Source organism: Sturnira hondurensis, unplaced genomic scaffold (assembly GCF_014824575.4).
Source record: "Sturnira hondurensis isolate 20B ecotype Veracruz unplaced genomic scaffold, ASM1482457v3 Scaffold0005329, whole genome shotgun sequence".
Taxonomy (NCBI): domain Eukaryota; kingdom Metazoa; phylum Chordata; class Mammalia; order Chiroptera; family Phyllostomidae; genus Sturnira; species Sturnira hondurensis.
Window position 1 is genome coordinate 5,886,283 of NW_028077960.1, and position 21,651 is coordinate 5,907,933.

Sequence of the window (21,651 nt, forward strand, 5' to 3'; positions counted from 1 at the left end):
CTGACTATATGCAGGACATATTCTAAGGAACAGTGGCTTCCAAACTCGAGTGAACTTCAGCATGACTTAGAAGTCTTGTTAAGAGACAAAGTTCTGAATCACAGATTTTTATTCAGGGCTGGATCGGCCCTGAGAATTTGCATTTCTAACCAATTCCCATGTAAGGCTGGCGCTGCTGGTGTAGGGGCCTTGAGAACCACTGGCATAGGTCATCGTGGGCACCAAGCCACTGACCTCGCAGGATGGGCAGTTTAGGGTGGTTATGCCAACGGTGTTGTTTGGTTCTGCCAAAGGGACCAACTGCGGAGGCTGCAGCCCTCTCGGCAGGTCAGTGGCCGAGACACGCAGAAAGCTACTGTGCGTGCCTGCCACCCCTAGCGTCATCTACAAACTGAGAAGTCAGACGCACTGCGCCCCTCCCCGGGGCAGCCGTGAAAGGAACCGACTAGAACCCGGGGCCCAGGCTCCTCCTCTCGGGTTTGGAGTCCACGAGCAGAGGCGAGCACTGGAAGCCTCGGGGGTCCAGGCGTTCGTTCCCGGACAGGCCTCTCTGGGAGGAGGGCAGAGGAAGTCGCCCTCCCTCTTCGCGGCCCGCCTGCGCTGGCTTCCAGTCTGCGTCCGGGGCGGTGGCGGCTGCGGCGTGGGGCGGGGCGCCGCGACCCCCGTCCCTCCCAGGCCACCCCTGCTCGCTAGTCGCAGGAGCTGTCTCCCGGCTGGCTCGGCCTCGAGGCGCGGGGGTCCGGCGGCGCCGCATCCCGGCCAGCCCGGAGCCATGGCCCAGCCCGGCGAGGAGACTCTGCCGGGGCCGGAGACCGCGGTGCAGATCCGCGTAGCCATCCAGGAGGCCGAGGACGCGGAGGACCTGGAGGACGAGGAGGAGAGCGCGGAGGCGCGGGGCGCGGGGGACCCGGCTCGGTATCTCAGCCCGGGTTGGGGCAGTGCCAGCGAGGAGGAGCCGAGTCGCGGGCACAGGTAGGCGCGGCGGCGTGCCAGGTCGGAGTGGGAGCTGCTGACCGGGGTCCCGGCGCACGGGAGTTTGGAGACAACTCGGCGGGCACAGGGGTTTGAATCAAGGCTGCCCCCGGAGACGCTGCTCTGGGCTGTCGCACGTTGTCAGAACAGGCTCGTGACGGTTGTTGGAGCCCTGGTCCGCGGTTCTGTAAACCCCGCCAAGGCTTCCTCCCGGGGCTGGCGGTGGGGGTCTGAAAGGTCTGCTCAGCGGCTTGCTCTGGGGTCCTTGGAGGAAGTCTCTCCTGGGCCGTCCTCGCCCTGCGGGCTCCAGGAGCTTCTCTCTCCATGAACTCGCCCAAAGACCCTCTAGGAAGCTCATCCCAGCTCGGTCCTAACCCTACAGGCGCACCGCCCTCCCCGACCGTTTCCCTGTGGTTCCAGCAAGCCCTCACTGCCCTCTCTGCTTATCCGTCCAAATGGCTTCCCTCAGTCTCTGGGTGAGGGCCGGCCAGGCGCAGCTGACAAGTGCTGCCATGGGATCCCAGGATGGGTGATGTAATGTGTAGAGAGCTCTCTTGCCCTGAGTCGGGATCAGTTTAGGGCTTGCTGCCTGCATCCTCCCTTGCTGGGGGATTCCCGTGTTCGCGCAGCCTCCCCCACCTGGCATCTACGCTTGCATCATCATCTTGTGCCTTAGCGTTGGGTTCCTGGCTGATGGGTGGCCTGGAGGTGGCGCGACACAAGAAATCACCTGTCTAACCTTGCCTCGGGGCCCTGAGCGTTGTCATCAGCTGGTGATCTTAGTCTTGTGTCCAACTAATGCCTAGGCCTTTGAGGACTGTTGTTTGTTTGTTTGTTTGTTTGTGCCGTTTAAAGGAGATGCAATATGGAGTACCCATTGAAATGAGAATAGGGCAACAGCAGAATTTGCACAATCTGGGAAATACCAACATGCACTTACTAAGATCCCTCTTCTGGGACTCTGTGCACATGCTTTTAGCTGTCAGGGCTCTGTAGGGTTATTCTGTGGCAGGCTTATATCTCCTTCATTGGGAGAATAGTCAACTCCAGGGCATAAGGAGGCTGAGGCCAAACCCCTTCCCCGTCACTGGCTGACCCTTTCCTAGTGGAGAAAGTCTGGATTTAGGGTCCGAGAGAATCGGAACAGTTCAGTGGAGACAGGCGAATTTGAGGAGGAAAGACGAGCCCAGCAATATAGATAAGGAGAGCCGGGTCCCAGCAGAGGGTCCATCAGCACCGTACATACTGTAAAGTCTGATTCATTCATTCAGCTGCGCTGAGTACTGCGAACATAAAGATAATGACTCCATCATCACTGGCAGTTCACAGTCTTGAGGAGAAGGCAGTTACCTAGTCAAATAATTTCAGAGACCATGTATAATAGTCCTGAGTGGTTTATTCTTCTGACTTTTTTTGCCTGTGACTGGCAATAAGCTGTCCCCTATCCTGGGGCTAAGTTTTTGTTTTTAAGTTTCAGTTTATTCTCCTTAGAGAGAGAGGGCTAGGGAGAGAGAGAGAGAGAGAGAGAGAAATACAAGTCAGCTGCCTCCTGCACGCCCCAGCCAGGGACTGAGCCTCAGTCAAGACGGAATCACACTGGCAACCTTTCAGTTACAGGAGGATGCTCCAACCAACTGAGCCACACAGGCCAAGTTTTGAGATAGTACCATTAGCAGAGATTAAAGCCCTACTTATTTCTTGGGCCTGGAAAGATCCCCTATTAGACTTTGGAGAACACAGTCCTTGGTTCTGGTAGGCGTCCTGCCCTCATCCTCAACACTGTCTCTTCAAAGCCACCCTTTTCTCCCAGTGCCAGGGGCTTGAGTCTCATGGAGCATTCAGTCAGAAGTGTTTCCTGCTGCCCACTGGGGCTCCTCGGGGTACTGGAGCCTTCAGAGCCCAGCAGACAGACATCGAGCACAAGGAGATGTAGCCAAGAACAAAATCCACACTGTCCCTGGTTTGGGCCCAGCCTGGCACGGGAGCAGCTGCCACACTGAGAGAGCACTCTGAGCTCCCAGAGCCTGCAGCAGACAGTCCTGGTTCCTAAATCTGCTCGGGGAGGTGTGGCACACACCCACCTCTTCCCTCAGCCCATTGCCTCCTTTCCAGCCCGACCAGCAGTTCACGCTCCCACAGAACTGACCCCTCCGGTCCCTGAATACAGGGTGTAGTTTTAGTCTACAGGCCTTTGAAGTCACACGTCAAGGTCCCTCTGATTGGTTGATTTCAGTCAGCTGGAAAACTTCACTGCCTCTTTCCCAAGCACCCCCATCCCTGGATTTGGTTCCTTGCCTTTGTGTTGCTGTACCCTCTGTCTGTTTTATGCACTTACCCACAATTACAATGGTAGATTCTGTCTCCCTGACCGGAATATGAGCTCCATGAATTCTGGGGACTCACCTGCTTGCCCTGTTCTCGTTGTATGCCCAGCACCTGGCTCATGCAGAGTGCTTTCTAAATATTTGCTGAATGAATGCATGCCTCTGTCATCACACTCACTCTATGGAGCTGAAATGTTTGTATTTCTCCTCCACCAGACGGTGAGATCCCTTGAAGGCTATGATCTTGCCTGAGCCCTCTCCGTATCTCCTGTACCTAGCCCGGTACCTGGCTTATCCCAGGGGGACAAGGGAAAAGTGGAAGTAAGGAAAAATCTTTGTCACCTCCACATATTCATTAGCCTTCTTCTCACAGCTTGATCACTATTTTATTTTAACATAAAAATTTCAAACATAAATGTGAACAAACAGGACAGTTGTAAATATTTTGCCATATTTATTTGATGGAAATACAGTGCATGTGGTTTTTCCTAAAGCACTTGAAAATATCTGTTACATAAGACCTACTCGCTTTGTACGTTATTTTAAAGCTCTTAATAATGCCATTCTCTTATAAAACCATAATACTATTATTGCAACTTTGAAAATGAACAATTTCCCAGTATAATCCCTAAAATGTTCTAATAGTCAAGTTCCATATTTAGGATTCCCCCAGTTGGTCCATATTGTCTGTTATAGCTGTTTATTTCCCCCCTTCACCAGAATCCAATCCAGTTTGAGGCACTTGCCTGTGATGTCTCTTGAGAATATTTTAATTTAGAACATTACCATTTTTTTAATGCTTTTCTGGTTTGGAACTAAGAGGCCAGATGTCGTATTGAATGTTTCACAGTTTGAATTATTCGGGTTCTGTTCTCATCATCTGGTTTAACTTTCTCCTTTGTGCCGTGTGTTTCCCGGAAACTGGAAGTGGGAGCTAAAGGCTTGATTAGATTCAGATTAAACTTGTTGGGAAGAACACTTCATAAGCAACGCTGTGGAGTTTTCATTGCATCACCTTAGACAGAATCCACCGTTAGTGATGCTAAATTTAACCTGTTGGTTAAGGTGGTCTCTCCATTGCCGTGAACAAGTAATAGGTGGCTTTCTTGTGGATATTCATTCACCGAAGATTTTCCGGTAATGGCTTTAGCATTCATTGATGATCCTTGCTTTAGTCAGTTTATTGGGCATTACAAATTGGTGATTTTTTAAAGATTTTTATTTATTTATCTTTAGAGGGGAAGGGAAGGAGAGAGGGAAAGAAATATCAGTGTATGGTTGCCTCTTGTTCGTCCCCTGGTGGGAACTGGCCTGCAACCCAGGCATGTGCCCCGACTGGGAATCGTACCACGATCCTCTGGTTCGCAGGCCTGCACTCAATCCACTGAGCTACACCAGCCAGGGCTGATTTCTTAATTTTATTAACCATAGTACATTTATTAGCCAGCATTCTGCTGTAAAAGAGAGTTTTGCTTCATCACCTGGGGTTGAACAAGAATTCCCCACTAAGAAGCAAGCAGAAAAAGTCAATTATTTCCCCTTTCTTTGAGCTCTTCCTTGTTTTCTGATACTAGATATTCTAGGCTTAATTTGTATGTTTCCTATTTCAGTCATGGGACCCAGCTATTTCCACAGGAGTCCCTGGGTTTTCAGCTACTAGTGGAAAGGTATTTAGAAACCAAGGCTTGTATGAAGAGTGCTGATTTCTACGGGGGCGTTATGCTTTTAGGTCCTTTCAATGGACAGAACTAGGAAAGGTATTTTTAAAAATTTTATATTGCTAATTCAAATTTAATATTATAGGCTATGCTTCGCTGCTTTTATTTTTACAATAAAGTCTCCATTTCTAATAACATTAACCTGTTTACTTGTTTGCTTTGTCTTACATCGTATAAAATGACTTAAAATCATAATACTGAATATTAGTATAAGTAATAAACCACTGAGCACAACTGCTTTTCATTTAGCAAAAGCAGCAGCTGGGTTTCCTTCTCTCCGTGATGTTGAGGGACATTGCTGCAGCTGTCATTCACCTGTTCTGGATGGTGATAATGAACGCCTCTATCAGTGCCGGCTTGTGCCAGACATGGAGCTAAGAACTTTGTATACCTCCTCTCTGCTCCACGTCACAAAGTATTATTCAGTCAGCAGAGACATCCGCTACTTGTACCCTTTTCCCAGGCACTGAGAAACATATCAGAACATCATGTCTGAAGACAGGTCATGATCTCTAATAAATATATAAGAACGTGTGGCCATACCAAACACAGGATGTGGCCTCTGCTAGCGGCATCCAAAGTTGTTCCCAAAGTGCCTTTTCCCAAGTTGGAAACATACTTGTATATTATCAATCCGTCTCCATGAAGAACCTTTATCTTTTGATTCTGCCCTCATTTTTTTTTATCCTTGCCCAGGGATATGTTTTTTTTTTATTTTAGAGAGAGAGTCGGGGGGAGGGGGAGAGAGGGACTGGGGAGAGTGTACAGGATGACGTTCCAACCAACTGAGCCACCTGGTCAGGGATGTCCTCAAGTTTTTATATTGTGTCATCAATTTGGTTACCTTTTTGGACCTTTTCAGATTCATTATCTTTTTCTGGAGGCAAAGCAGAAGAAACTTCACACGGATGGGACTGAACCCTAGTGTTTTTCATAAATGATATTTTCTCAATACTCTTCTTGTTGCTGTCCAGCATTTTCCTGGTCTTGGTGGTCAAAGTGCCATATTAGACTGTCTGCAAAGATAGATGAGTCCAGGAAATCTTTCCTGTGTGCAAAGCCACAGTGAGGGAGCTCATTACTCCACCATTTCAGTGAGGATAGTTTCCTTCTGTAAGGTATCATTTGATTAATTACTCAATTAACATATCCAAATTAGCTTGAGATTTTATAATAAAAGCCTTAGAGGTTTTGTGCTGCACTTGTTTCTCCAAATTATTTACAAACATGATAAAAATTTCAATACTGGCTTTTGGAGCCTGGTCATCTATTTTGAAATGCGCCCCCTTATTTCTACCCTGTTTCCATTTCCAGCAGGTTTACAGCTGCAACCAAAAAATGTATCACCACTCCCAAGTGCAATGCGTTATTTAATATTAAACACTAGTGTAAACATAAAACTTTTTCGAAGTCCTTTTGAAAGGCCACTAACAAGATATTCACCAGTAACCATACTTTTAGTCTCAAAGAATCCTGATAGGCATGATTTGCCCTCACCAAAGTGATTCGCTTCACGTTGGTGGTACCCTTTAAATTCCTACTGTGTGCAAGGCTCTGGGTTGACGCTAGAGTGAGAGAAACCAATATGAATCCTGCTCTCCAGACAGTTAGGGTTTCAAGGCATCAAGAGATGTGCACACGAGCAGCTCTGATACAAGTACAGACAAATGTTAGTTGAAAGTTGAAGTGATTTCCTTCCTGGGAGCATTGCATTGGAGATGGATGGCGAGATGTAGCTAGGAGGTGGGAATAGCATGCTGAAAGGCAGAGAGTCCAGAAACCTGTGACCCTTACAAGGAACTATAAGTCTCTTATTTGCTTGGAGCAAAGGATCTGAAAAGAAATATATAGAAATAAGTTTGGAAGCTGGTTATAGCCAGATTTGTAATGAATCTCAATAAAAAGCTAATAAGGACTTTGGGTTTTGTTTCATATAGAGTAGAAAACATTATTGTTGTTTTTACATCATCATTAGACCAGTGACATAGCTGTTCTTCCAAACATGTAATAAGGCACAGAGTGGAAGAGGCTTAACCCAAAATACAGCTGGAGTGGGGAAGGGGGCCAGGGCAGGTGGCAGGAGGTGGGAAGACAGAACCCTGGAAAGACTGTGCTTAGGAAATATGTGAAGGATGCTAATATCTGAGAGGTCATTTAAATTCTCCCTGTAGAACAACTGCCCAGGCCCTCTCCCTGACACTGAAAAGTAGAGGACAACATACTGTTTATTTCCAGGGGGGAAAAGAAGAACCAAAACTATTTTCTAAAGGATATCAAATGAACTAACTGGTGATCTGGGGCTGCTGAAGTAAAGCCAGCACCTGCAGTGTAGAGCTTTCTCCATAGAAAGCCCTTAAGTAATGATTCCCTGCCTGTTCCCCTTAAAGTAAAGTTGGCATGCCCCACCCATGCATATACAGCCACCTAAGAGGAAAACCAGTAAGAGTATACTGCTCACCCTGGCCGATGTGGCTCAGTGGATTGAGTGCTGGCCTGCGAACCAAAGGGTCATCGGTTCGATTCCCAGTCAGGGCACATGTCTGGGTTGTGGCCCCGATCCCCAGTAGAGGACACTTGAGAGGCAACCACACATTGATGTTTCTCTCCCTCTCTTTCTCCCTCCCTTCCCCTCTCTCTAAAAATAAATAAGTAAAAATTTTTTTCGAAAAGTATACATCTGTAGGGGGAATCCCCACAACCCACCAAGAAAAAGCAATCCATACCTTCACTCCTCCAAATGAATAGCAGTGCAGGCTAACTCTCCACTCCTCAAGTGTGAGCTGTGTTCAGTGACTACCTTCCACAGTGTATAGTATGGGAAGCAGGGAAAAGGAGTCACTTTGCAGCAGAAACAAACTACCTTAGCCAGGTGATCAGGGTCAACCCCTACAGTGACCAGTCACATTGACAATACACACCCTTGATGTAAAGTGAGAGAATGGAAGTAACTGCTGCTGTCCTCCCCAAATACACACTCCTGGCCCAATCATGGGAAAAATACCAGATAAGTCACGAAGAGGGACACTCTACAACTCACTGAGCAGCCCTCTTCAACACTGTCAAGGTCATCACAAACAAGGAGAGTGAGAAACTGTCACAGCCCAGAGGCACCTGGGGAGACATGACGACTAGAGGTAACATGGTATCCCAGATGGGATCCTGCCACAGAAAAAGGACATTAGGTCAAAACCAAGGCAATCTGAATAAAGTATGGACCTTAGCTAATAGTGATGTATCAATATTCATTAAATGTACATTAGTAATGTAATCTATTAATAATAGAAGCAGCCTGCTGTAGGGTATATGGGAACTCTACTATATTCACAAATTTTCTATAAATCTAAAACTATTCCAAAATAAATTTAGTTTAAAAATGTTTATAAAGAAAAAGATGACTGGTTTGCCAGTCACATGAAGAAAATCAATGATGTGAAAGTTAAATGGAAAAACCGACTCCAGAGGATACAGGAATGACATTTTTGGAAACAAAAAGACTAAAAAGATACACTCCAGGTAGTACCCTGAGAGGGAATTTAAAATATTGCACCCCAAAAAACAAGAATGAGATGCTCTGAAAAAGGAAAAATCTGAAGATACAGAAGAGTTCTTAGAGAATAAGTAAATAATTACTGAAATTAAAACACTTACTGGGAAAGGTTGGAAGGTAAAGACAAAGAAATCTCTTACCATGTGAATCAAAAACGAAGGTACAGACAGACGGCATGAGAGAAGAGACAGGCAGAGGGTCAGCCCAGGTGACCGGCCAGCCACCAGGACTTCCAAAAACAGAAGTGACCTCAGCAAACGCCTTGCCCATGCTTACATAAGCACAAAATACATATAACTTTTACCTTTATCCATCTATAGACAGAACATGGAAAAGCAGTTACAGAATAGAATGTAAACAGTATGAACCACGACAAAATGAAATAAAGGTACATTGGAGAGAGTTAGGATGGCTGGAAATGGAAGGAGAGGTAATAGGAAAGGTAGGGTAATATACACACCATGGAGTGAGCAATTGAGAAATAATATTTAAGGTTGATAGAGTTAGAAACAGAATTTTAAGTGCACAATTTAAAAACACAAGTAGAAAAATAAAAATAATATAAAATTTTTAAAATTGGAAGAAGAGGCTTTGGGAGCTGAGCAACCTCAAACCCTCGCCTTATATAATAGGACGTAAATGGAGAATGTCTGTAATTGACAAGTGAGAAATAGAGCTGTGAGCAATTTTATTGACTTATAAGGGAACTGTCAAAAGAACTAAATGATTTTACTGAGAGAACTTGCCTCTGGGGAGAAGAAGTGGAGCAGGAAATTGTTGCTTGTACAAATTCTCTACTATTTTATTTTTGTTTTCACTATGCATATGTATTTTTCTAATTTTTAAGAGTTATTTTTGATAAGCTATTAATATTCTTCAAGGACAGTTGGAATGGAAAAGAGAGCAGATGGGAGACACTGTGGAACAAAACCAACACTTGGCCCCTAATGCAGAGAAGAGTGAATAGGCAGAGTAGTTGGTGGGACTTTTGGGGAGAGACAATATATGGTTTTTACAAGGAGGCTGTAATTGACAAAAAGTTGCCAATATTCATATTTGAAGGATATGAATGTTTTTAATGTTCATAAAGGATATAGGTTCTTTTAATTTTTTTTTACTTTTTAATCCTCATCTGAGGACATATTTATTGATTCTAGAGAAAGAGGAAGGTAGAGAGAGGGGGGAGAGAAACACTGATGCAAGAGAAATATCCATCAGTTGCCTCCAGTACCCACCCAACCAGGGACAGAACCCGCAGTCTAGGCACGTGCCCTGACGGGGAGTCGAACCCGTGACCTTTCCATGCACGGGATGATGCTCCAGCCAACTGAGCCACACCAGCCAGTGCCAGGGGCTTTTCTGTTAAAAGGTTGTTGCATGAACCAGGAAACAGTGCGTGTACTTCCAGATATAAAACAGGCCATCCTGTTCTTCCAAGATGCCCCTCTGGAGAAACACAGCCGCTGCTGAGAGTACCCGTGCAGAAGGAGGGCTCCTGTTTGCAAGAAACTCACCTCTGCACCAGCACAGGTGTTTTATACACCTCCCCAGGACTGCCCACCTATTCAGAATCTCGCCTACCTGCGTCCTCTCCCTGGGTGCAAGTAACTGATGCAGTTATCCCTGAACACAGTGTGAATTGTGTACCGTGAGACTGTGAAAGGAAGGTGAGCTTCCCAGGCAGAATGTCTCATGATAGGTCCAGGCTTCAATCCTACCTGAGACTGAGTTCTATAGAAGGTGATAGTTCGATCCTGGACTTGCCGTATTGGAAGCAGTATTGGGCTCTCTAAGTGGAACTGTTAGGCACGTAGGTAGGAATTGAGGACTGGGGCTCAGGAGTGGGAGGAGGACAGAGGCATGGGGGAAGGCTGATCTGAATTGGATGAGCAACCAGGGGCAGAAGTGTACAGGCTGCTGAGGGGTAAAGAGTGAAGGACAGATCCTTGGGGAATACGTACATTCAGGAATGGGAGAAGAAAGAGGAGATTGGGGGCGGGGCAATTAAAGGGATGAGAAGAATTAGAAAAGAACCAGTCATTTAAGCCCAAGGGGAAGAGTAGCAAGAAGGTGCTCAGCAGTGCACCAACCTGCCTCAGAGCACGAGGACCAGGGTGGAGAGAGGCCACCTGGACATGGCAGATGGGGTTTGGGGTGGATGTCCAGACTCAGAACAGACTTGGGGGTGGGAAGGCATGGCTCAAGGGAGGTCTGGGCAAGTCTGATCGGATGCACTCCGTCTTCTCAAATGAGCCCCCAAAAGGTCATCCACAGTGAGTAAGGTCTTCCCAGGGGAGACCTGGGGAAGGACAGGAGACTCTCGAATGGCCACTGGAGAAATTGAAAACCTACATCGCCTTCCTTCCATTATGTTTTGTTTACCAGTACAGTTTTTATAAGAGCATCAACTGCTCTGGTTTGGGAGTAGGATTTACTGGTTTGTAAGTCCCCTCAATGATCTGGTCACCTCTGGTATACTAGCCACTTAGAGTGACTTAGACCATTTGCTAATACCCCTGAGCCTACCCAGAATTCTTCGTTGATCATCANGTCATTTAAGCCCAAGGGGAAGAGTAGCAAGAAGGTGCTCAGCAGTGCACCAACCTGCCTCAGAGCACGAAGACCAGGGTGGAGAGAGGCCACCTGGACATGGCAGATGGGGTTTGGGGTGGATGTCCAGACTCAGAACAGACTTGGGGGTGGGAAGGCATGGCTCAAGGGAGGTCTGGGCAAGTCTGATCGGATGCACTCCATCTTCTCAACTGAGCCCCCAAAAGGTCATCCACAGTGAATAAGGTCTTCCCAGGGGAGACCTTGGGAAGGACAGGAGACTCTAGAATGGAGAAATTGAAAACCTACATCGCCTTCCTTCCATTATGCTTTGTTTACCAGTGCAGTTTTTATAAGAGCATCAACTGCTCTGGTTTGGGAGTAGGATTTAAGTCCCCTGCTCTGGTTTGTAAGTCCCCTCAATGATCTGGTCACCTCTGGTATACTAGCCACTTAGAGTGACTTAGACCATTTGCTAAAACCCCTGAGCCTACCCAGAATTCTTCGTTGATCATCATCACACATCTCACCTCATCCCTTGTCAGTGGCACTTAGAATTTCCTGTGCATTTGTAGTCATTTTATCTCGTATAATTAGCCTATCTGTTTTAACTACTACTTGGTATATACATTTTCTCCGAGAAAGTGAAAATTTGTTCTGTCCATCTTGCGTTTCCTTTTTCATTCTGCTGATGGTCCCACTGCCATTTTTCTTTGGCACGTTTGGAAGACCTCCTTTCTCACTGCAGTGTTACTACCCTAAAATTTGGCTATAAGCAATAGAAAACCCAACTAACAAGTGAATAAATAAATAAGATATTATCTTTCTCACGTAATTATTCAGGTAGGTAGTTATAGGCATTGGTTCAGCAACTCAGGAACTCAGGAACTCAGGAACGTATCAATAAGTCAGACGAAGCCAACTCTTTTGGTCTTTTCCTTATGGCAGTAAAAGGCTTGCTAAATAAATTCCAACCACCACATCCATGCATCACACAGAGAAAAGCGGAAGGGGCGGGGCCAAAAATGTGCACTGTGTGTCATTGGCCATAACGTGACAAATGGCTACTACCTGTAAGAGAAGCTGGGAAAATGTATATATTTTTTTATAACCTCTGGGTGTCCCACCCACAGCCTACTGGCCACATGCAGCCTAGAATGGCTATGAATGTGGCCCAACACAAAATCATAACTTTACTTAAAACATTATGAGATTTTTTTCTTTTCCTTAGTGTTTGTGTATTGAATGTGTGGCCCAAGACAACTCTTCTTCTTCTAGTGTGGCGCAGAGACGCCAAAAGGTTGGACACCCCTGCATTGTAACGGAAAGCAAGTGGGGAAGATTCTGCTGCTAGGTGTTGGGTGAGTCAGACTAGGGTCTGTCATGGCTTCCCCTTACAGACTTCTAGAATAGTCAGCTTATCTAGTGTTTAAGTTGCATTTGACCCGTTATTCCTAGGAGTTGCATTAATACATTTCCTTGTTTATCATTTCATTTTTAAAAGACATTTTTTAAAGGATATTTTTAAGGTTAGTCTCCCAGGAAGTTTTTTTTCCTTCATACACATTTGTCTCGGGACAGTAGGGGGGTATTTTAGGGAACCACTCCCAGATTTTCTACAGGCAAATAACTAAACTCTTCATTTTCAAAATGAACCAATGCCTATCTTTATGCTAATTCTAATTTCCGAATTTGAAAAATTGCGAGATGGATTTAATTTTTCTTCCACTGACAGAATATTCCAATTTTATTCTCATTTTGACTCTTCCATGGTTGCTTTCCCCGTGAGAGCCAGTGAAAACTTAGAGTCGAAGGACAGCTTTAAACTGTCACAGTAATGGGTGACAGTTCTTTTAGTTTCGGTCCCACCCCCCTTTTCTCGTTGGTTGATTATTTAAGAACTTAATCCTGACCCAAAGGAAATGTTAACTGTTCGCTTCTTTGTAAAGGAAATATAATGTGCATGTAAACACTCATGCTTCTTTGTGTTGGAGGCCTCCTTTAAAAAAAACTAATTGTAAAATACACATAACAAAATTTATCATTTTAACCCTTTTTAAGTGGCATTAAACACATTCACATTGTGCAGCCGTCACTACCTTCCATCTCCAGAACTTTTCTCTTTTCCAGCAGAAACTGTGTCCATTAAACAGTAACTCCCACCAACCCATTCCCCCTCCCCCTCCCCCACCAGTCTACTTTCTGTCTCTATGAATTTGATTATTCTGGGGACCTCATACGAGTGATATCATACAGCATTTGTCATTTTGTGACGGGCCTACTTCACTTAGCGTAATGTCCTCAAGGTTCATCCGTGTTGTAACAGGTGTCAGAATGTTCTTTCTGGGGCTGAAATATATTTCACTGTATATACGTACCGCAGCTTATTAATCCATTTATCCATCAGCGGACTCTTGAGTTGCTTCGCCTTTGGGCTGTGCACTTTGGGAGCCAGGCGAGTCTTCCCCGCAGAGCGGAGCTCGCTGCGGCCTGCGGCCGTGGGCCCCTGAGGTGCGCGTATCTGTGCCGGGAGGAGCGCTGCCTGCTGGGGACCTGTCCGTGCCGGCTCCGCGTCTGCTGGGCATGTTGTGAGACGTCGCACTACCACAGAGGAAAGCAGTTATTTTCTTCTGGAAGTAATTTTTAACTAATCCTTTTCATTGTATAATTTGCAGTACATAATTTAATTTGGTAATACATATACAAAGGAGAATCACCTTTGATGGCTTCTAATAATGGTGTTCACTGTGATGTAGATAATCACAGGTTTCCTAATTACATATGGCTTTGAAGTTTTTAACAATCTCTTCGCGAAAGGTCGGCCTCCCTAAAGAAGCGTTCCCCAGGATTTCTTCGGCTTGTTCTCCTGTCCCAATATTCTCGGGAAGGGGAAGGCCATCCAGGCAGAGCTGGGTGCAGGTTTGTTTCATTCAGGAGGCCCCGGTGAACAGGATTATTTTCCGGATTCCATGACAGGCTCCCACTCAACAAACCCTGGAAGGTAGTGTGTGTGTTGGCTCTGTGTGTGAGCCACAAAGTTTGAGTTTGAATCCGAGATCTGCCTCTTTTGAGTGTGCAAGTGAGTGTGTCTGCCACTGAGCTCTAAGGGTTTGCCAGGAACTCTTCTGGGTATGGCATGTCTTAATTCGTTTAATCTGCACAACCAGCCTGGGGAGTTGTGACAGGAGAGTGACATCCCGATTCAGGGACAGCAGACTTCGGCGTGGCTGTGGGGCTCCCAGCCAGAGCGGACGCAGTTCATAAATGGTGGTGTCAAGCTTCAAACTCAGGCGGTCCACCTCTAGAACTGGGACTCTCAGCTACTCCACTGCACAGTCCTGTGGAAATCGCGATTTGTGGGGGGAAGTGGGGAGGGAAGAATAGAAAGACTGTGGAAACCCTGGGATGGCAGAGCAGCCCATAAAGGTTAGTTGAGGGTGTTTTAATGATCCTCCCTCCTTTTTAAAAACAAAACTGTGCTTTCTTAGCTCTTTGGAAGCAAAATCAATTCCCGTGTGGCCATGTGACCAGCACCTCTGGGGAGCCCGGCATGACCCAGTGCAGTGTCCAGGGGCCGCTGGAAGCAAGCACCACAAACCAGAGGTCCCAGAGCAGCAAAAATGGATGGCCTCATAGTTCTGGAGGCCAGATGTCCACAGTCCAGGTGTCAAGGGGCCTGCTCCCTCTCAAGGTGTGGTGGAAGGATCCGCCGCTGTGGCCTCTCCCCTCATTCCTGGCGGTTTGCTGGCAGTCTCCACTGTACCCCGCCTTCCACATCCCCGTCTCCGCCTTCACCTTCACAAGGCCTTCTCCCTGTATGCATGCGTCCAGATTCCCTTTTCAAGACACTGGCCCTGCTAGATCAGGGACCTTCCTACTCGAGTGCGGCCCTATCTTCACCTAATGGCACCTATAACACCCTTTCCAAATAAGCTCGCATTCTGGGACTTGAACATGAGAGTTCAGGGTTGGGGGTGGTGGTGAGGGCGGGGGGGGGCGGGCAGGGGAAACAGTTCAGCTCGTAACACCCAGTGTGTCCTTCCGGTCGCAGTGGCGCCAGGACGAGTGGGGGCGAGAATGAGCGTGAGGACCTGGAGCAGGAGTGGAAGCCCCCAGATGAGGAGTTAATCAAGAAGCTGGTGGATCAGATTGAATTCTACTTTTCTGATGAGAATCTGGAGAAGGACGCCTTCCTACTGAAGCACGTGAGGAGGAACAAGCTGGGTTACGTGAGCGTCAAACTACTTACATCCTTCAAAAAGGTGAGGCTTCCTCGGCAGGGCTGCCTCCGGGATTTCAAGGGCACTGTGGGTTATAGGTCTAAATATTGTTTACGCTTTTGAAACCCAATGACTAGTGATTTTTTACTTCCTCTCAGGGGTGAAAAGAGGAAAACGATCCAGAGAAGGAATTTAGAATTGTTACTAGAAATATTGTCCCACTCCCATAAAAGGTCCTGGGTGTTTGGGACATATCTCAGCAATGGTCTTGTGAGACTCCTACTAGGCCTAGAGTTATATGAAATTCAAGTGTTTTGTCCAGCTGAGTAAAGAAGAGGACGGAATGCTCAGACCTCCGGGAGATGGGTCTCCTCCAGGACTTCAGCAGCCTTGGTTGTACAGTGCCAGCACCCTTGTCGGGGTGAGGCGTGGGGTGTCTCCCTGGGGCTGCTGTCCGGGCAGCAGGCCGCGTGACCCCACCGCATGCACATCTGGCGGCTGGATTGTGTGCCTGCTGCTTCTCAAAGAGCTTGCAGACCAGTTGGCCTGAGAAGTCTGTGCCTCCTGGGGGAAGTGTGTTTGTAGAATGGAAAGCATGACGTGCCTGTTGTGTAATGAGATGTGTGACGAGTGGGTCGTGGCCACACTGTCAGGGAGCACGGAGTGGGGGAGCTTTCTCCCAGAGCTCTTCCTGGCCTCACCTCCGGGGGTTCTCTGCCCTCTCCTGCTGCTCTCTTTCTCGTATTCATTCATCAATGCCGAGTACTGTGTTAGCCCAGGAATGCAAAGGAATTGGGTGTCCCCCTGCCTTTCCCGAGTCCACTGAAGGAGAGAGATCAGTGGAGAATTACAGTGTGGCCATCTGCAGCAGCACCAAAGAGAGGACAAAGCGCTGCTGGGGTGAGTTGGTTGGAGCAACTCACCCTGCCTGGAGAGCTGAGGTCTTCCCAGAAGTGAGGGCACTCAAGTTGGATCTTGGAGGATGAGCAGGAGTTTTCAAGGCACAGGAGTGGGGAGGGCATTTCATGTTACAAAGGGAAAAACCAACCCTTCCTCTGGGTCTCCTTTATGTCACGCTGTTGCCTCAGTGACACTGCTGCTGCCAGGTGTGAGGCGGGGACTCCCTCACCGGGCATTTCCGATGCCAGCTGGGTGCCCTACAGTCTGACTCAGCCCTGACACTGTCTACGTGGAGACGGCATCAGACCTCACGGGGTTAGGGCTCCGCCCCATGAGACTGCCCCACTTCAGATGACAGTCACAAGTAGTAGGTCCCAGGTTACCCACAGCTTCTGTCCAACTTGGCTGCAAGTCAGAGGTTTCTGTGACCTCTTCCCCTTGCATTCAATTGTTTGCTAAATGGCTCATAGAACTCGGGGGAATGTTTACATTTACCAGATCATTAAAGGGCATAATAAAAGATGCAGATGGACAGCCAGGTGAAGAGGTGCACAGACCAAGGACAGGAAGGGTTCCCAGCACAGGAACTTCTGTCCCAGTGGAGGTGGGGTGCCCCGTCCACCAGGTAGGTGGTGTGTTCACCCACCTGCCAGCTTTCCGAGACCCCACTACTGTGGGGTTTTTGGAGGCTTCTTCACATAGACATGATCAATTATTAACTTCATTTCCACCCTCTTTCCCCTCTCTGGAGGACATGGGGGCTGGTGAAAGTCCAAGCTACTGACCATGGCTTGGTCTTTCTGGTGACCAGAGCTATTCCAGGAGCCTTCGGAGCCTGCCCAGAGTCACCTCATCAGAACAAAAGATGCCCCTGGTGCTCTTGTCCCCAAGGAATTTACAAAGGTTTGGGGAACTCAGTGCCGGGAATGGGGGCGAAGACCAAATATATATATTTCTTTTTATAAATCACAATATCGCACATGTGCAGAGGACAGTGAGCAAGCCCTCACATGCAAAGTGGCTGTGGGGGACCCCAAAATGTTGTAGCTCGGGGAATCATCTTATGCTCTTCTCTTCCCTCCCCAGGGACCCGAGGAGTCACCCTGATTTTCACTCCTTTTCAAGCTCTCACTTATGGGTCTGTTTAGGAGGGGTCTTCTTTGCTGCACGCCGGTTTCAGAGTGGACACAGACTGTCCAGTCCCTCCAGAGTGACAGCAGGGACCCTTTCTTTTTAAAGGGTTTCCTGGTAATCGCAATGGGAAACCTGTATGACAGAGGTAACAAACAGGGAAGTGACAGTTTCTGAAAATGTCACCAACTTCTTGTAGTAAAACAAAGCCCACAGCGCCCTGGTTCCTCTTCTTAGCTGGTACCTATGCATGTGCTCCTTCTGAAGCTCACGGGCACAGGCCTCCACACTCAGACTGAGACCCCCCCAGTGGGCCTGGCTGCAGGGGGCTGCTGGGGGGCTGCTGGGTCCCGGCCACAGCCCACTTTTCTCTTGACTGGACGTGCCCCACCCCCTCAGCCTCCGCAGCCCTGTGAGTAAGGCAGCCCCACCTCCCTGCCCCGGCCTAGACACCTGTCTCGGGCTTCAGGCTCCGGCTCAGGCAGTGGAATGGCCCTCTCTCCTGAGTGCTCCCTCGCTGACCAGGCTTGGAGAAGGCCCCCAGGTTCTGCCCCCTGGAGAACCTCTGCTCGGCCCTCCCGCAGCCTGGCACCGATCTGCGGTCTTCACCCTTCCTGGATCCCGAACTGTGTCAGTTCAGCCCAAGTCCAGCCGTTTCCCCGCACCCACTTCTCTCTGCCCTTCGTCTGGGTCATGGTGATCAGCACACTGAGTCTCTGTGTGGTTCCCACACTCAAAGCCTAGATTGGGGCCACATCATCCGGAGGCTGTAGGCTAGAGTGGACAGTGTCCTCTCTCCCGGAGTGGCCTGTACGACGGATGGCACTGCCCTGGGAGGGAGCATTCCCTTCTTGGGTCCTGGGGAGCGTCTGGTTTGGTCTCAGGGTTCCTCTGCAGAGCAGCTGCCCTGGTCTGGCCTGGGAGGACTCGGGGTGATCTCGCCATTGTTGGATCAGGCCCCCTACCCCACCCGCCTCGTCCACCTCTTCGGGGTGACTCATTCTCCCTGCCATTCCCTTCACTGGAAGTGGGCCTCATGAAAATTACTGCTTTATGATATCAATACAGCTTTCACGTACGGCAACCCTGATACACACGATTTCCACTAAGTGGGGAGGGATCTATTTCCTCATGCTCCGTGAGGCCCAAGTTGGATTTAATTCCAGGTTGAAACAGGACACGTTATTTCCAGGAGATATTGCAGTGAAATATGAACATCTTTTGGAGCCTCCTGTGTAGCAAATATGTACACGCAGAAATACAACTTGGGGGAGGCACTGGAATGTTAAATTCTCTGAGTCCTGTCAAAACTATAGCATGTAACATTTGAAATAATGACAGCATCTAATATTTATTGAGTAGTCACTGAGAGCCAGGCCCTATTTTAAGTTGTGTGTGTATGTGTGTGTGTGTCTGGATGTACATATGTACATACATATGTATTTATTCATTTAATCCTCTGACCTGCTTTGTGGGGTAGGCGTATTAACATCTCCATGTCACAGATGAGGAAATCGGGGCACTGAGCCGCTGAATAGGGCCTTGGCCCGAAGCCTGCAGGTTTGGCCTCTGAACTTGTGCAGGATCGAATATCTGCTGCACCATGGAACGTTCTGTGGGGCTGACTGCACAACTTTAATCTGCTGCCTCCCTTGACTTCGTATGAAGTGTGTGTGTTCACTCAGTCATTCACTAGGTTTTCGAGGGCCTGTCCGCACCAGGTATGATTCTAGATACCAGTGTTCCGGAGTAAGGAAAGGTGGGAGGGAGATTACAGGGGACACGGGTGGACGGAGGCATGAGGTACCACTTCAGATTTGCTTTGTGTTCTTCAGGTGAAACACCTTACACGGGACTGGAGAACCACAGCACATGCCTTGAAGTACTCGGTGGCCCTGGAGTTGAACGAGGACCACCGGAAAGTGAGGAGGACCACCCCTGTCCCAGTCTTCCCCAATGAGAACCTCCCCAGCAAGATGCTCCTGGTCTATGATCTCTACTTGTCCCCCAGGCTGTGGGCCCTGGGCAGCCCCCAGAAGAACGGGAGGGTGCAGGAGAAGGTGATGGAACAGCTGCTCAAGCTCTTCGGGACCTTTGGCGTCATCTCCTCGGTACGGATCCTCAAGCCTGGGAGAGAGCTGCCCCCTGATATCCGGAGGATCAGTAGCCGGTACAGCCAGGTGGGGACCCAAGAGTGTGCCATCGTGGAATTCGAGGAGGTGGAAGCAGCCATCAAAGCCCACGAATTCATGGTCATGGAATCTCAGGGCAAGGAGAACATGAAAGCGGTCCTGATCGGTATGAAGCCACCCAAAAAGAAGCCTCCCAAAGACAAGAACCAGGACGAGGAGCACAGTGCCAGCATCCCCTGGAGCAAATCCCTGAACAAGAGAGTTGAGGAGCTTCAGTACATGGGTGACGAGTCTTCCGCTAACAGCTCCTCCGACCCCGAGAGCAATCCCACGTCCCCTATGGCTGGTCGGCGGCATGCGGGGGCCAGCAAGCTCAGCCCTTCTGGCCACCAGAACCTCTTTCTGAGCCCGAATGCCTCCCCGTGCTCAAGTCCTTGGAGCAGCCCCTTGGCTCAACGCAAAGGCGTTTCCAGAAAATCCCCACTGGCCGAGGAAGGCAGGCTGAATTCGAGCACCAGCCCCGAGGTCTTTCGAAAGTGCACAGACTACTCCTCCGACAGCAGCGTCACTCCCTCTGGCAGCCCCTGGATCCGGAGGCGCCGCCAAGCCGAGATGGGGACGCAGGAGAGGAGCCCCCGGGCGAGTCCCCTGCTGTCTCGGAAGATGCAGACTGCAGATGGGTTACCTGTGGGCGTGCTGAGGTTGCCCCGAGGCCCCGACAACACCAGAGGATTCCATGCTGGACATGAGAGGAGCAGGGCCCACGTATAAATAAATGCCTTCTATTTTTGATACCAGCTCCATTACAAACTGCCTCCGTCTTCAAGGTTCTGACAAATACCTGGCATGACGTAGAATGAAAGGAAGTCCCCTTTCAGAGATATTTGTACACATATAAACCTCTTAATTTATATATTTGTAATGTATATGAACTGTCTGGTACGCTCTGGTTTTAAGACCCTCTTCTAGTTCAGGACGCCCCTCCTCCCGGCGTGCCCGCTGCTCTGACTCCGCCCAGTGTGTGCGAAAGTCACCGCCCAGTGCGGCTGTGGGGCGGGGCTCCCCAGAGCCAGTCTGCAGCGGGCCTGCTCTCTGCGGTAACTTCGCGGTCCTCAGTTGGCTGTGCCGGGGCTTCCCGGGCGCGCAGAGGAATTCGTGCAGTGGCAACTACTTTAAGCCCGTAGCATGATATCTCCCAGGACCTAATGTATGTTTCCTGTCGAGTGAATAAATAATAAAACACCCAACTGGGAGTGCTGGCTCTGAAGTTATAGACTGCGCGCTTGACGAAAGTCTGCCAGTCCAATGCAGCTGGGGTTAGCGTGTCATGAGGCCCTGGGGAACTTAACCAAAACACATTTCTTGAATGTGCCCCAGGGCAGCCCCAGGGCTCCCGACTGCCTGAGGAGGGCAGAATTTGTGCAGATGTTAGAGCGCCACACCTGTCATCACAGTGAGTCACAGAGCAGGAGAGAGCTCAGTGCAGAGTAAGGTCCCCAGTGTGCGCCCTGACCCACAGCGGTGACATCACCTGGGGACCTGTTAGAAATGCAAATGCTCGGGCCCACTGAATCAGAAACTCTGGGAGAAGGGCCTGGAATCTGTATTTTCACAAGCCAGCCTGGTGATTCTGAGAACAAAGCTGTGGGACTAGATGTCACACAGAGCAACTCCCACGTCCCAGACCCCACTGCCTAGCTCTGTGACCTTAGGACAGTTCGGAGCCCCGCCCAGCCTCATTGTATCCCTGCAAGGTGCTTTGTCTTAATGTCAGTGTCTGAAATGCAGTTGGCCCTTCATAAGTGGTAGCTCCTTTTCCTGGGGTTAATGTCCATTATCAGTAGAAGCCGCTTTGATGTCACAGAACGAGCACTGGCCAAGATTTCAGTGTTGGCTTCTCCATTTGCTAGTTGGAGAGATTCGAGGCAAGTCACTTCATGGATTTTGTTAATAATTATTGAATACTGATTAGGTGCCAGGAACTATGCTAAGAGTTTTCCATGCATTATCTCATTTAATTTTCCCAGCAGTCGCACAAGAAAGGCTTGGGTGCCGCCTCTGTTATACACCGGTGGAAACACTATGTGGGGAAGTAACTGGCCCGTCCGGACAGCTGGAGCTGCCTTGAGCCCAGCAGTATGCCTCCAGAGCCCACCC

The 21,651-nt window shown here is 48.7% G+C and overlaps 1 protein-coding gene across 1 annotated transcript; it reads left to right on the forward strand.

Moving 5' to 3' along the window:
- The first annotated feature begins 482 nt into the window (after nucleotides 1-482).
- Nucleotides 483-20,741, forward strand: LARP6 (La ribonucleoprotein 6, translational regulator). Its single transcript, XM_037047163.1, has 3 exons — nucleotides 483-972; nucleotides 15,163-15,373; nucleotides 19,198-20,741. The coding sequence occupies exons 1-3, from the start codon at nucleotides 773-775 to the stop codon at nucleotides 20,263-20,265; spliced, it is 1,479 nt and encodes a 492-aa protein (XP_036903058.1). The 5' UTR covers nucleotides 483-772; the 3' UTR covers nucleotides 20,266-20,741.
- The last annotated feature ends 910 nt before the right edge of the window (nucleotides 20,742-21,651 follow it).

Coding starts and splice junctions, on each gene's coding strand:
- LARP6 (XM_037047163.1), top strand. CDS start 773: ATGGCCCAGCCCGGCGAGGAGACTCTGCCGGGGCCGGAGACCGCGGTG. Junction 973..15,162: donor GAGCCGAGTCGCGGGCACAG/GTAGGCGCGGCG, acceptor TTCCGGTCGCAG/TGGCGCCAGGACGAGTGGGG. Junction 15,374..19,197: donor TACTTACATCCTTCAAAAAG/GTGAGGCTTCCT, acceptor TGTGTTCTTCAG/GTGAAACACCTTACACGGGA.